The sequence below is a fragment of the Amphiura filiformis genome, chromosome 1, assembly GCF_039555335.1.
Source record: "Amphiura filiformis chromosome 1, Afil_fr2py, whole genome shotgun sequence".
Classification (NCBI taxonomy): domain Eukaryota; kingdom Metazoa; phylum Echinodermata; class Ophiuroidea; order Amphilepidida; family Amphiuridae; genus Amphiura; species Amphiura filiformis.
This window is the reverse complement of record NC_092628.1, coordinates 72549039-72565826: the sequence shown is the minus strand read 5'-3', so window position 1 is coordinate 72565826 and position 16788 is coordinate 72549039. Positions and strand designations below refer to the sequence as shown.

Sequence of the window (16788 nt, the reverse complement as noted above, 5' to 3'; positions counted from 1 at the left end):
TCGGTGTTTCAAGGGTACAATTTGTATTGATATTGAACACACGTACATCAATATTCAGCAGCGATCAATCTACTTTATCGGAGTAAAATACCTAAACTGTGCATTTTACAATGACCTCTTTGGTCAATTCACATGATCTTTAACTTGACTAAAAAACGGGAAGCTTCAATTACAATCAACAAAGACAATCATACAATATATCTACAGATTGTCTTCCATCCATTCATCTACTTGTTTTGTATTTCCTTCGATATATTTCTATATCGCTACACGTATACGTAGTCATTGTATAGTTTCGTCTTTTGAAAGGGTAAAGTAAGCAAATTAATTTACTACATGCATATGATGTGTACACACTCTAAATCTCTCATTTGCATGCTCAAGACGTTTCAAACCAACTATGACAAGATAAGGGCGTTGTCTTGATTTCATCAGTAAGACAACAGGTGCATCCTTAAATGAGATTAAGTGCTAGTTTAAATGTGTCTATCTTCTTACAACAAGTGTAATCATTCGAGGATCTTTTTCCTAGATGTTTACTCTTAAAATACATCCGCTAATTTGTATTCTTGTGTCATAAAAACTTGTATTAGGTATATGAAGGTACGTAAAGCTGATGAGTAAATCAGTATAGTATTTGGAAAGTTTGAGATCCCTTTCTTCATAATTTTATTGTAGCAGCATCAAAAGATGACACATGCATGAACAATTGTACTCATATCTCATGTTTATTGAGTTATGAGGCACCCGTATCTCATGGTTTATGAGTTATGAGGACAAAATATGGTGTAGATACTTTCTACTTCATTTTGGAACTTTATGGCCTGAACTCATGACAGATTCCATCTTACATATATACATTGTGCATCCATTTCCATCAACTCTATTTCGCGACGGCTTTTTAAACTCTTCAGAAATGTGCTACGTAAGTATACTTCTTGAGAAAATGGAGTAGTACTAGCAAAACATGAGTATATCAGATTAACCACAGACAGGAGTTTTCACACTTATAATTTGTATAGGCTTTGGCGCCAAAACCTCTTTCAAACCACACAGGGTTAAAGTTGTAATTTACTTCTTCAAATATCAGCAAATTTGTGGAAATGGGTCTTGAAGGGTAGAAACGTGCTCTTGCATCAAGTAGATTTGGGGTTACAGAGATTCTCATAAACGTTCTTTTATTAAAATTAGACTCGTGCAAAAGTAGGACATTCCTTGCTTCGCCATGCTATAGCATCTTATACATAAATTTTTCCAAATTATACATGCAGTTTGTCTATCAATTTAACAGATATGAGCCAGTTTCTTCGCTCGGTTATCCCATTTCTTCCATATACGATGTCTTATCGTTTTATACATAAGCAGGGAGAACATAGCAGCATATCCAGGACAGGTTTCACACCTGCATATCGTTCTACGCTTCGAATAGTCCATCTTTATACAGTTTTTTATGCGCTCACGCAATAAAATGCACAACACGTTTCGTTTAATTTGATCGTAGTTTTTGATTGATGAAGCAAGAGCGGATGATTCGATTTGGCTTTATAAACACGAGACTGCACTTAAACACTTTTTTTGCTACTACAATGCCTCGTATAAAATGGCAGAAATAGAATATTTAAAAAGTGTGCTTTAGTTATGTTACCTATAGAAATTGCTCTTAATGTTTTATGCAAGCAAAGGTAGGTAAACTAAGTGTCTTAATTGCAATTCTGGGTAAAAACCACAAGTGCCTGCTAACGGTCAAAAAATTTTTATCACATGAGGTGAAAGGGCTTTGGTAGTAGGTTTAATACAAAAAGTCACATCAAAAATTCCTCCGGAGCTTGTTGCCATAGCAACGGCAGATTTTATGATTTTGGCGATTTTTGCTTATTTTGGGGTGAAAATAAGGTAAAATATGTACTTTTTTGAATTTTTCCTGACTTTATATTTGAGGTCACATTAAAAAAGCAACCTTACCACCATAAAGTAATATCTTTGTGCTTTCCCCAGATACAAAAAAATATTTCAATAATATTTCCCTATGTGCAATTTTAGGGCTGGGCAACATTGCCAATTTAGCACTTTTGAAAAAATGCAATTTTTACCCTATCTTTGAAGTCTAAAAACTAATTTTGCTTGAGCACCTAGAATTATTTCCTCTTTGTTGGTACTTGGGCAGACATTGCACCTTCCAAATTTGGTAAAAAATCTCTGGGGCTATTTGACCTGTAAAGCCAGTGTTGCCAGAAAGTTTGATAATTTTCAAAAAATGCATTTTTCGAAATAATGCATTTTCTATATATTTACTCATGTAACCTTAAATACCACCAACTTACTTGAAATATTTGCACACTTTGTACACATGATTAGACACACATTGCAACGGAAGCAACACTTTGAAGCTGGGAACAAGTTCTGTCCTGCAAAATCCGGTATTGCCAGAAAATCATATTTTATAAATCCAAATTTCCAATTTGTGCGTTTTACAATTATTTATTCGCTTAATTTTATACTATCAATGTTTAGTTGAATAGAATGTGCATTTAAACATCATCTGATACAATAGAGATTCAGACACATGGGCGAGTTTCTCGACAGGTGGCTTAGTAAGCCTTAGGCTTAGGCGTCTTTGAGGATACTAAGCTAGTTTTGACCAAAAATAGTACCGTAATTTTTACATGGGAAATTGTTTTGAAAAATTACATATGCATCTTGGAAAGTGTATCAGCTTACTAAGACATGTAAGATGGATGTTTGAATCAAAAAAGTAAATCACAACATTTTCCTTTGACCTATGGTTTTTGACCCATGACCTCTCTTGGAATTCATAAATAGGCCTAAAATGCAGGTTTTTAATGATTTTGGTCATTTTGGGCAAAAATGGACCCTTTTTAACCACCATCTCAAACAGGTTTTGAAATATAGGCAATGATGGTGTTACCAGATTATATGACAATTAATTTACCCATACCAGTAATTTTTGAGTTCGTCAAAACATGCGTGCATTTGTTTAAAAATGTAGCCTGGTAAAATGAATGATACGCACAATAAAAACTTCAAACTCCCATGGGGGCATCAATATTGACGTTTGCATTATTTGACACTCTTATTTAATTTCTTCCCTAAATTTAGACATCCATTTATTGTTCCGATGCCTTCAATTTGACTTCTACTTCTACGTTGATACAGGACCTGTTGTCCAGGGTGGAAAGGTAACACATGACTTTGTGTTCACATCGAAACAACCGTGCAGACAATATTTATCATGTTTACAATGCAAGTAAAAATCCAACTGGTGATGAAGCTAGAGGCCTGATGGGCTATTGCAATTAAAACACTCCCTATTTTCCCCCATTTCCCCTAGTTTCTAACACAATCCTCAAGATAAATCTCTATCCGTATGTGTACATGCTATCAATTTGGTTAAAATTGCCATGTATCATGTTATCATGTCGGTGGTATCAAAGTATCATGGTATGATCATTGGGTGGAAGGGAGAAAAGATATAATACATATTACCCTAAAGGATGTTGAGGTTGAAGGTCATTTAGGGGTTGAATTTGAAATACCTGTGATTGGGCTCAAAGTTGGTGAATATAAACCGAAAGGGGAACGTGTTAAAAACACAGCAGAGGTCACTTCAGGTCAAACATCATGCACGGGTCAAATTTCAAAATTCCTCTGATTAATTTAATTGTGAATAATAAATTCCTAAATAACATTTGACATAAAAGAAGACCTCTCTTACTTCCATGCCCCTACTAAAGCTAGCTTCCCTTTGAAAGGTCCGATGTTTAACATTTGCCCTGAAAGACTCACAATTTAAATTTTTCCTCCTCCCGGGATGCCCAGGATCAGGGATGTAAGGATGTGATCAACTGTGGAAGATAACATTCGATGGTCTTTATAATAAAACATGAAGGATCTAAAGATTTACCAAATCCTGCATACCAGAAAAATATTTATATATGTGGGCCTTGATCTTGGTCACATTCCGGTCCACATTGAGCCGGGACATTGAGGGTTTGGGGCGAATAAAGTGGGCCTATAGAAGAATTCATTGAGCCAAGTGATGGTCACAATTCAGTCGGCCATTACTGGGTCCCGTCTGCACCAAACTGGTGTTCGTACTGCCCAATTGGGCATTGATGGAATGTAGTTTCATATCCCGCCAAGGCCCAGGCGGGGATTCGGGGGGGGGGAGGAGAGAAGAGAAAGGGAAAGGGGAAAAAGAGAAGAAAAAAGGAGGAAAGGCGATTATTTTAAGCATTGTTTGAAGACAGGTCCTCGTCCTAAAAGCTTGTGCAAATTACTATGGACCCGCCAATATGCAGGGACCGTTACACTTTGCCACCAAAGTCAGTATTAAGACGGACTCCATACTGACTTCATCGATCTATGCATGCTTTAGTAAATGCGAGTCTCAAGGTTTGTAAATTGGGTTGTTTAAATAGTGCAAAAATGATGCACCAAACGGCTTGAATTGGACTTTCATTTTGCAAAATTTTCCAACTTCTGACACCCCTGCGTAATCCATATACAAGTGGCTATTTTCGCTCCTGCTTTCGCGCATTTGTCAATATATGGTTAACACCATTTATAGGCCTACAATAATAGCAGGGATGTAAGTAACCCTGAAGAAAAAATACGGAAAAAAGCGCGTAACTTCAGGCTAAAAAGCCCAAAATGGGCTGAAAATAAAAGAAATTGCGTAAATCTGGACTACAAAAATTACAGAATTCTGTAAAAATACAGAAAACTTACATCCCTGTAATAGGGAAAAACTTATCCACGAAAGGCTTCATGGACCGGTCATTTTACAAATTTTTGGCTTTTTAAAATTAAAATCATTAACAGGGTTATTATAAAGCCTACAAAAATTGTTTGATTGGCATAACATTTTAAGCTATTAGGAGAATTCTAAGAGAAGACAGTTTCCATGGAAACAGCCATTTAAACCCATTTTTTGTTAATTTTACTGGGAAATATTAGCTCTATTTTACAGATATTTGCTTAAAAATGAGCATTCATGGCCATTGCCACGGAAACTGCATACTCGTTGAATTCTCTCAATAGCCTAAAATTAAAGAAGTCCTATTATCAATAAAGTTGAGTGTAGTTTAAACTTTAGTAATACAAAAAATGGCGAAAAATGGTTAAAAAGGGTCAATTTTTGTCCAAAATGACCAAAATCATTAAAAACCTGCATTTTAGGCCTACTTATGAATTCCAAGAGGTCATAGGTCAAAAACCATTGGTCACAGAAAAATGTTGTGATTTAACTTTTTGATCTAAACATCCATCTTAATAAGCTGATACACTTTCCAAGATGCATATGTTTTAATTTCCCATGTAATAATTACTATTTTTGGTCAAACTAGGCTTAGTATCCACAAGGTCACCTAAGCCTAAGGCTTACTAAGCCACCTGTCGAGAAACTTGCCCATGTGTCTGAACCTCTATTGTATCAGATGATGTTTAAATGCACATTATATTGAACTAACATTGATAGTATAACCTTCACGGAATAAATAATTGTAAAACGCATATATTGGAAATTTGGATTAATAAAGTACGATTTTCTGGCAATACCGGTTTTTGCAGGACTGGACTGGTCCCCAGCCTCAAAGTGTTGCTTCCGTTGCAATGTGTGTCTAATCATGTGTGCAAAGTGTGCAAATATTTCAATTAAGTTGGTGGTATTAAAGGTTACATGAGTAAATATGTAGAAAATGCATTATTTCGAAAAATGTATTTTTTGAAAATTATCAAACTTTCTGGCAACACTGGCTTTACAGGTCAAATAGCCCCAGACATTTTTTACCAAATTTGGAAGGGGCAATGTCTGCTCAAGTACCAACAAAGAGGAAATATTTCTAGGTGCTAAAGCAAAATTTGTTTTTAGACTTCAAAGATAGGGTAAAAATTGCATTTTTTCAAAAGTGCTAAATTGGCAATGTTGCCCAGCCCTAAAATTGCACATAGGGAAATAGTATTGAAATATTTTTTGTATCTAGGGAAAGCACAAAGATATTACTTTATGGTGGTAAGGTTGCTTTTTTAATGTGACCTCAAATATAAAGTCAGGAGAGATACAAAAAGTACATATTTTACCTTATTTTCACCCCAAAATAAGCAAAAATCGCCAAAATCATAAAATCTGCCGTTGCTATGGCAACAAGCTCCGGAGGAATTTTTGATGTGACTTTTTGTAACCTACTACCAAAGCCCTTTCACCTCATGCGATAAAATTTTTTTGACCGTTAGCAAGCACATGTGGTTTTTACCCAGAATTGCAATTAATGTAGTGTAATGCGGGAAAATGTTTGCAAAGTCTATTCATAGCAAAACGCATAGAGCTCTATAAGAAATCATTAAATCACCACGTAGTTTTGGCACAGGTAAAGGGCAAATGTCCGGGGCAAATGTAAACGAATTGGTATTTAATACTTGGGCAACTATTGTGCGTCTGAAAGCATCGGCAACCGATTCCCAAACATTACTCCGGTTGATTGTGTGTACTTCAACAAGCATACACTAACAATACAATTACAAACCGTTTGGTCGAATCAAGGTTGGTCAAAATACGAAACAGGTTCAATTACGGAACCACAATTGGAATATATACCAGTGATGTATCGTTCGAGTCCGGACTCGGACTCGAGTCCGGACTCGAGTCCACTTTTGTTGGACTCGGACTTGGCTCGGACTCGGACACCAAAAGACTCGGCTCGGCTCGGACTCGGACACAAAAGGACTCGGACTCGAAGCCGAGTCCGGTCCGAGTCCAGTCCAATTAAATCCATGTAAAATGTGAAATGATTATCTAAAAATGTCAAAGTAGATCTCAAATTTGTTGACTTTACATATTTGGCAATTTTACAAATTAATTGGGGCTGTCAAATCTGTGATCTGTCATATATCCTACATATCGACCAAATTATTTAGATTTATTTGTCACTTTGTAGAATCATATTATTGTTATCATTAATGAAATAATTGATAATTAAATAAATGCAAACTTTATTAAATATTTGGACTACATCAAAATATCTAAGAGTTCTTTCATGGAACTTTCCAATCCAATCTTGAAAGAGAGATTTGTGTGAGACAATTTTGAAAAGATATTTAGAATTAAAGGTGAATTTCTGTTATTATTATTATGACGATGATGATAATGATGATGATAAAGAGAATGATAACGATGATGATGATGATATTTTTCTATGATATATTTGAATACATTGCAATTCATTTACATGTATGCTGACACTTCTCTAGTCCCTGGGTGCAAATTCACTGTGCGTTTACATGTAGTGTGCCACACACACACAGATAGCCCCACATGACTGCTGTGAGTGCTGTTTAGTACAGGTGGTATGATACATGTAGAAGTTTTTACCATCAGGAGATACCTGTTCATGGGTATGGGACTTTGAAGGGGTGTGTGTACAGTTGGTTGGTTGAGTTGTGTTGAGTCTTTTAAATGTTAACTGTGTAGGGTGGGGTTTGGTAGGGTGGGTGTGTATATAGGGCAGACTTGTAGTATTGGGACCCGCCATGAGTACGGGTACGGGTCCTGGACCATGAGTACGGGTACGGGTCCCAAGCCATGGGTACAGGTCCCAGGTCACGGGTACAGGTCCGAGTCCATGAGTACGGGTACAGGTCCAAAGTCAAAATAGGGTATGAGTACGGGTACGGGTACGAAGCAACAGGTACGAGTACGGGTACGGAAATTGGGACTCGAGTACGGGTCCGGGTCCCAGTATGGGTACGGGCCATGGGTACGGGTATGGAAATTTGAACTTATGGGTCCAATTATAGGGTATGAGTTATGGGTATTATGAGGGGAATTAGACATACCCATAATTATGGGTATGAGTATAAACAAATTAATAAAACAAGTACAAAAAGAGGTTAAATATTGGTGTCATGGTGAATCTAGCCTAAATGTGGCATATTTTGGGATGCAAGTGAAAAACTATGTCTTTGTATGGACAACCAGACTGTGCAATACTAATTTCAACATACTTTAGTATATTTAGCAGTGATGTCGCGTTCGAGTCTGGACTCGGACTCAAGTCCACTTTTTGCTGGACTCGGACTCAGCTCGGAATTGAACATTAAAAGGCTCAGCTCGGTAAAAAAAAAAAAATAGGACTCGGGCTCGAAGTCGACCCCAGTCCGATTCCAGTCCAATCAATCCATGTACAATGTGGAAAAATTATTTATCTTAAAACATCAATTGGAATTAAATTAATTGTCAATTTTCCAAGTACATTCATGCACATCTACACAATACACATCCATCAGATTATCCATTAGCTCAATCATTATAATTATTATCATTAATTATGCACATCTGGATAATTATATTCATGTTTTATCAATATTTTAAAACTCCTTTAAATCTCTTATCAAATCCCAAACTTCAGTATGGTAAGGACCTCTCTATTCATTTGTCCCAGATGCACTGGTAGAAGAAGTACATGTACACTGTGAGCTCATGTGGCTGGCAGAAAATCTCACTCCAGTCCCCAGCACCAGTCACATTATCATTAGTTCTACATGTGTGCAGCATACAAGTAGTGGTGTGTATTTGAATGGGGAATATCAAAATGATTAATACAAGCTAAAATAATGATATTTTAACATAAAACATAAAATTCACCACAAAAGAAAAAAAAATCTTGAAATGTTTTTCCAGTTTGCTAGGTCTTTTTCTGTATTGATCAGTCATTGTGTGAATGAGACATGTACATGTAGCATACATGTCATGGGTGGCAGTGTGCACAGGCTGTTGTAGATCTCAGCATTCATGTTCTTTTTGTGTAGCCAGGTGGATTGATATTTTTCAGGGCCCTGGACCAGGCTAAAATAAATTTAAGGGCACTTGCTAAAGCTTTCCATTTACTCCCCACACAACCCCATTCATGATGTAACCTATTTGTTTTAATTAATTATGAATTTATGATCAGAGGACTCACAGTGGGATTCATGAGTGGAGTTAACATGCATCTGGGAAGTGATAGTATTCTATTCTCATTTTCCTGCATTTGTGTATAAACCATGTACTGTATGGTACCCGTACCCGTGGGTACGGTAAAAATAGGGCATGAGTACGGATACGGGTCCGAAGCCACGGGTACGGAAATTGGGACCCGAGTACGGGTACGAGTACGGGTACGGGTACTACAAGTCTGGTATAGGGAGAGCGGTGTGTGGTATAGTGTAGTGAGTGACTTATGGCCAATTACCTTCTTTTTCTACAATTTTAGCATCAAAAACTTTGCAATTTTCTTTTTTCAGCAAATTTGTATTGTAAATTTTCAAATTAGAAACAAAATTTAAAATTTTGCTCCATTTTTGGGAAATAATGACCCATTTTTTCAAAATGTTATACCAAATGACCCCCTTCTTTCAAAATTTTATACCCAATTATCCCTTTTTCATTTTGTTATACCCAAATGACCCATTTTTATACAAATAGGCTCCTACTAAGCAATGCCAGACACCTGTCACATCATAAGTTGAATGACCCCCCCATACACACACACGGGCATGGACTTTGACCGAGTCCGGACTCGAGCCGGACTCGAGTCCGGACTCGAATCATATTTTTGTTGGACTCGGACTTGGCTCGGACTCAGCACCCCTGGACTTGGACTCGAGTCCAGACTCGGACACAAAAGGACTCGGACTTGGCTCGGACTCGGATACAAATGGACTCGGCTCGGCTCGGACTCGGACAAGCTGGACTCGGGTACAAGTCTGATATATACCGTATATACATGGTGTTATATTGATTCCGAAACATTCAAATAAATTCACCTTCGCATTGAGAGATTGGCAGTAGAGATTTGCTCTAATAATGGAATGAGTCGTGGGTTGTTTTTAAAGGATTTTGAAAAGATTGAATTTTAGCTAATAACATAAAATCTAGAATCAAAGAAGAAAAGAGCAAAACAAAAACATTTGGAAGTATGAGCTGGAGGCTGTAAACCTGGTCAATATAATGTCTCATCACAGTCTATCTACACAAAAGTGAAACTCTCATATATACATTGTCATATGGACACACGTGTGCAGCATTACTATCTCCTTACAGAGGAAGAGTCAGTCCACCCAAGCCAAGTGAACTAAGATACATGCACTTTTGCTCATGTTTGGTACTCCTTAAGATTTTTCGATTTTCTTCTCACTTTCTCAGATAAAAATCTTTGCACACGTGTGATGCAATATATTCGCCCCAGTTAAGAGCAAACTGCGGGTAAATGTATTGCAACGTAACACGCATGCATGTAGCTTGTTGCACACGTGCCATGAATATATGAGAATCTAAGATATAGCTGTTAAGGTATAATGCCAAAAAGGATAAACGGATTAGTATTACCGAGTGGCATCCGATGAAAGATATGATATCTACTTGTATGGAATGGGAAGACACATGGTAAAATAATGCAGCTTCAAGTTTTGAGAAATATGATAACTGAATTTGCTATTATGATTTGTTGTAATGGAAATATCTAATTGCAACATAATTGTTCTTCTTCAAAATAATGAAATAAAGCTTTGGTTAATAACCACTTATTTATACTAATTGACGCGCTATTGTATCAAATGAAAGGAAGACGCAATTAAACGAGTATAATTAAGAAATAAATCAAATAACTTTCATGTTTTATGTAGCATAGTTTAACAGGTTCATGATACTGTAGTATATTGATGCATATGAAATAGTCTCAAGTAATTATTTTTATTCATACATATATTCGGGAGAATATGGATAAGAAACTGTCAAGAGGGTTTACTTTCAAACTTTCATTTACCTAAAAGAATCGAATAACAAACCAAAGGACGCGTCATGCCAGACAAATAATGAAAATATCATATGCCAGTAGTATTAGACGTCCCTTTACATGAGGTTTCAGGAGCGATTTTTCAGGAGCAACTCCTGTGACCTCAGAGGTCATCTATTGATCTATTTTTAGAAGTAGGGTTCACCCGTGATTTCCCTTATGACGTAATCTATTTATAGCCCTATGACGCATTCTGGGAGTATGGTATAATGGGGTACTTTGCGAGGTTTTATGGTATATATTTACGGTATTTTATACACATAGTTGATAGTATTTTATTCGGTTTCTTACGTAAGTATAACAACCGCGTATAATAAAGACAAATGGAAGCTTGCTTTTATATTTTCGTATATACATATTTTATTTATACATTTTATTTATATACACGTATTTACATATAGATACACATACAATAATCGTTACATAGTTTATATCGTATAATACAATTTACGCAATGCTTGTTAAAGTATAGTATTACTTAAAACATATTATAAGTATAGTTAAATATTTGTTGATAATCCACGTAAAAGTACCTCGTTTACAAGATACATAGTGGGCGACTTAAATTTACAACAATTTATTTGATACATGATTAGGTATAGACCATTAAAATACCAGTCAACAAAGGAATGTCATGAATATAGTATCGATTTCGATATTTTAACATTATTAATGGATAAACAGTATACAACACTATCATTCTTATAATGCTGCCCAATCGAGAGAAATAACAATATGGCAATCTATTCTAAATGTCTAAGTAAGTTGTGGTGATACCATCTTTGGCCACCTTTCGTTTGGGATAGAAGTAAGTAAATGCGGAGCGTTCTTGTTGATAAGTGAGAACCCGATTGTTTTTGACGCGAAAACCGCGATTGATCGCAGAGTCGGCATTTTGTTCCAGAAGCACGCGCTTGTATTTCTCGGCGGTAATTTCGTTATTTCTCTTATTCACCCCTTTGCAACTAAATTTATCCTTGGAGCCAAACCCATACCAGGTCTTGCTACAAAGTGCTATGATACCATCGCCTTCCCATTCCAACTTGAATAAGCCAGGGGTTCGTTTGTCAAATCGTCTGTTCTCTTCCGTATCAGTACGCGGCAACCAGTTGTACTTTTCTCTTTCGAAGCTCGGACGAAGATCAGGTGCGACAAGACTTTCAATACTGGAGCCAGAAAGGGCGAAATAGGCCGAATCCGTATCCATTTGCACGTACTCAAAGTCTGATCTGTCCATGAATACATCGAGGAAGTCGAAATAGAACTGTAACATTTTGAGTTTGGCGTACTGATAGACGAAAAACCCGACTTGTACAGGCAAATCATGTTTAATTTTGGCTTTGGCCATCTCAACTTCATAGCATTCGTCAGTTATGGGGTTGAGATCACGAAATAGGAGTTCATTGACGAGTTGGTTCGCTTTTGGGGTGTTTGTAATTTTGACATTCTTGTGTTTCGACTTGTTAGTGATGGTTTTACCATACGATGAATTTCCCATCAATTTCATCGTGTCGGCTATGATGGACTTGGAAGGGTCGATATCCCCAGCTCTGCGCGCATTGGAGACAGCATTGGCAAATTCTGAAAAACAGGCGATCGGTGTATATTGTACCACTTGATACACCCGAGTAATTTCCAAGCCATGATCGAGATACCATTTCGCAAGAGGCGTGGCAAGAAAAATTCTCTTCCCGAACATACTTCCAATCAAACTTCTCCTTGGGGTATTCATGATATCATGTTCTTCTCCATAGGTTTTCATAAAAGGTCCTATATCATCGCGGGAAATGAGAGTATTTTTGAATATAGGGTCATTTCGGCAAAGTATGGTTTCAATTCGTCAGGGACATGAATGTCGCATTCTATACATCCAAAGAGGAGGCCCGATTTGATTTCTTGTATGATTTCATTTAATGATAGGTTAAATTTGTGATCAAGGGGTTTCTTACGGGCATTGATGAATTGTTTTAGTTTTGGATCAGTCTTTTTCATGGAGTCAAAATTGCACTCCCACATTTCGACAAGTTCATAGCCTAGTTTTTCCAAATAAGCGCGCTTCTCTAAGGTTTTAGCGTACCGGTCGCGCATTTCTTGTTCGCAGTGACGGGGATTCTTTTGGCAGGGATGGCCGTGGAAATAACAACCCTGAAACTCGAATACTTGTTTGGTTTCCGAGCACCAACCATCAACGGGCAACATGCGGGGACCTACGCGCTTTTCGGTGTTATTACCCTCGTGTCTAATTTTAATTTCACGGTCATGAGCCTCCCAATCTAGCCACTCCTGCGCTACTATCGAAAATGGTTTCCTTTCTTTCTTGAATCCCGTTTCCTCGCGTCTGCGCGTTGGGTAGCCAGTGGGCATTTCTTGTTTCATAGCCCAGAGATACAAGGCATTGGCGTCATATCCTTGTATCTTTTCGCACAATTTGCCGCCGCGTATTTTAGTTTTACCGGATTCGTGATACCTATTGAAAACTATGGAAGGTCCACCGACTAGATTCTCTCGGAAAGTTTTGTAAAGATCGCTATCTTGATTTCCAAAAAGTGAGAAATTGGCAGAGGAGCTGACTTTAAAGAGATACTTCAATGTCAAGCCAGGGACGGATATTCCGTCTTTGAGAAGATCGATTCCCATGTCGCGGTAGGTATTTGCCATTTTCCCAATGACTTCTACAAATGGTTCTACATCTAAATTGTTATACCATATTAAGTAATCTCTCATGGTTTTCATGCCTTCTTGCATCAAACCTCTTGACAGTAGGCGTATTCTTCATCCGTTATTGAGGTGCCTTTGAGAGTACTGTCAAAAGCTTCTTTAGGCGGGAGTGATGTTTGGTCTAGTTTGTTTAGATGGATCCACTCATAAGGAAATATTCCTTTTTGCATAGAGCAGTCATACGCGCGAAGCAATTGATCATAACTAAATCCTGGGGCGAGAAAATTGGTAATATCTAGAAAGCGCAAGTGCTCAGTGTCAATCGACATATAATTGTTATTTCTCTTGATCAAGTTTTTGATAGGTTCGTTTTCGACGAGGAAGGGAAGTAAATATGTCTTAATCAAATTGATATCGTAATTGCCGCTATTAAAGCCGAATACTGGGAGCGTCTTCAAATGACTAAGGAGTTTAGACAGCAATGTTTCCAAGTGCTTCTTTTGTTTCGTGCTTTCATCATCACCACCACTTAGTCTTTGAATCTTCCCCATCAACTCGGCTATGATAGCGTGAAAAGTTTCTCTTAAAATACTATCACTACGAGAACTGATCTCGATGAGATATCTAACCATATCTCCTACTATTTGATTTGGGTCACCTTCACTGACGAAACAAATAGGGCTATGATATCCTGGAACATTACTACTGATACTAACACTGAGGGGAATGTGTTCATTCATCCAGCATAACTTGTCTCCCCCAGATTCTACCGATGTCTTCTCTGTATACGACTCAAAATCAAAGGTAGCCCAATAAGGAAAAAATCCCATTCTTTAGGAATGTCGATGTCCTCTTCTCGAATCTCGTCGAAGACAGATGGTGAATTTACATACACGCCACGCGGATATAGGTCGGTAGTTCCTGTAATAAAAAAAAGAAAGAACAAAAAAAAAGAAATATTAGTAATGTTATTATAATTGCAGATGACAGTTCATTTGTTTTTAAAAAATAAATAAATAAACATAATAATAATATTGGATTCCATTATCAATTTTGAAATCATCGAAAGTAGTTGAAAATTCTGACTGTGGGACAGAACCAGTAAAAAACTAATAGTCGCGTTTTGTGTTTAGATTCCAATTATTAAACTCAATATTAATTTTGTAATCATGGTAATTGAAGATTGTTTTGTTGGCCTAAGTCATAGCTCCAATGATGTGTGTAATCAATGTTACATCCCAATATGTTTATAGTTAACATTGTTAGTGTTAAATAATATAATGATACGATTATTATTCTTACCTTGGCATTCACAAGTAGCTTCATGGCGGTGTAGCTGCTTGCCAGTCTTCCATAACTTGTGGCACTTGCGGCATGCGTAGGACTGGGTATACTTGTCTATGTTGCTGATATAGCTGAAGTGTTCGTTATGAAGGTTGATATACATGGTAGATGAATGCTTCTCCAAACTCCTCTGAACTAGTCTAGCTACAACCATTCCATTCATATTCTTCTCTGGTTCTTCTGTATTATGTTCATCAATGACATCTTCTCCGAGATCTACTAGTTCATACACCATAATATTTACACCAAAGACGTCTTCTACCTCGTGTAATTGATCTATCTTGATCCCTTTAAAATCTTGACTGGATTGCTTTGAATATTCTTTAAACAAGGCTTTGGTTTGCTTTTCCAAAACGTACTGATGATATCCTTTATAAAGCGCCATGCAGCGAAACAGACATAGATTATCCTTGTAAGGTTTCTTAGTGTTATTGTTGATCATGAGAGAGACGACAGCTCTATTCTGCAATATGTAATCGGGTAAATAAGAGCAAGCTCCAATGGGATGATCGCGTATTCTGTACACGTAAAATGTCACGTTGGTGACGATCTCTACTGTCCACTTTGAATCGGGTCGTTGCATCCGTGCATATTCCAAAGAGTCAATATCTTTAAGTGTGTTGTAAAACGTGTCAAATGTAGCCCGGTCTTTCACCAAGAATGGTTTTCAAAGAGTTTTGTGTTCTTCGAAGAATAATAAAATCTGCGCTCATTCGTCTCATTATTCCTGAGAATGAATCCAAAAGAAGCGTTGACTTTGAAGGCGGTCGTCTGCTGCGAAAATACCTCCTCGGCACAGTTTGCTAAGTTAACAGGATCCAACGTCGGAAGGTGGCAGTTGTATTTTGATTGGATCTTACCCTTCTTGACGGAAGATCTTATCCACCTCCAATGCTGGCGATAGTATTGAAGTAAATCAGGATCATCCGCTAATTCCTCAACCATCTCATTTGGAAGTTCAAACGTTGTTCCTAGCATCTTCCGAGGACGCTCACATTCAAGATCACCATCTCGCTTGCGTTTCCTGTCATTGTCATTGTTCACTCGGGATGAGTCGAGTTGATTCTCCTTGTCACAATCATGATCCACATTAGAGTCATTTGGTTTGTCATGAATTTTTCGATGCTGTCTCATGTTATCTAGCCGAGAAAATATTTTACCGCAAACGTCGCATACAGCAATCACTCGCTCATTTTGCCAATGTTGAGTGCGTCGATGCCTTCCAAGGTTGTACTTGCTTGGGAACTCCCGCCCGCATGTTTCACACTCGTGTGTTTTAGCCATGATTAAAACTACACAGCAAATCAGTATTAGATGAGAGATGTCACTTCAGATGTTACTTCTACCACGATCAGAACTATTAAGACATGCACTTCATTCAGTAACTCCTTTTAAAGTAGACAAAACAAGGAGTCTTCTAAAAATAGATCTTGGGTTTTTCCCACCTGACATGTCAGGACTTGTCCATTATTGCACAATCAATTGCAATAATATGGGATGTAAACAAACAACTGGTCAGAGGGCTATACCTCATTAAATATTCATTATTTACAAAACATATTGTATGTATACAAGGATCCATTAATTGCACTTACTGGTCATTTGATCAATTACATATTGATGGTATAGGAAATGTTTACAGTGAATAACAAAGGTCATTTGAAATAATTATTATTAGGCCTGTTATTATTATTTTTGGGGGTAGGGACTACTTGACAACAAGTTAAGACTTGTCTGTAATTGCACAACGCGATGTAACGCGGGATGAGCAAAAATGTGAGATAGGCCTACATGAACATAATTATAGGCGCATAGGTAAGAATCACTCTTAATCAAGTTGTACAGTGTTATAGGTTAATTAAACTTTAGTTAAAACAATTAGATCTTATTTCAACAGGAACCAGTTATAAAGTAGGCGTTAGCTGTCAGTGTTGAGCAA

The 16788-nt window shown here is 37.3% G+C and overlaps 1 protein-coding gene across 2 annotated transcripts; it reads right to left on the bottom strand.

Annotated features, from left to right (window-relative positions):
- Positions 1–11215: 11215 nt before the first annotated feature.
- LOC140152880 (uncharacterized) lies at positions 11216–16208 on the bottom strand. 2 transcript variants are annotated; one of them, XM_072175410.1, is made up of 2 exons: positions 14808–16208; positions 11216–14426 (listed from the first exon to the last, which is right to left on the bottom strand). In XM_072175410.1, exon 2 carries the CDS (start codon positions 13590–13592, stop codon positions 12618–12620), a length of 975 nt encoding a protein of 324 aa, XP_072031511.1. In that variant the 5' UTR covers positions 13593–14426; positions 14808–16208; the 3' UTR covers positions 11216–12617. Both variants share the same exon structure in this region, with proteins under 2 accessions (XP_072031511.1, XP_072031519.1).
- Positions 16209–16788: the final 580 nt, after the last annotated feature.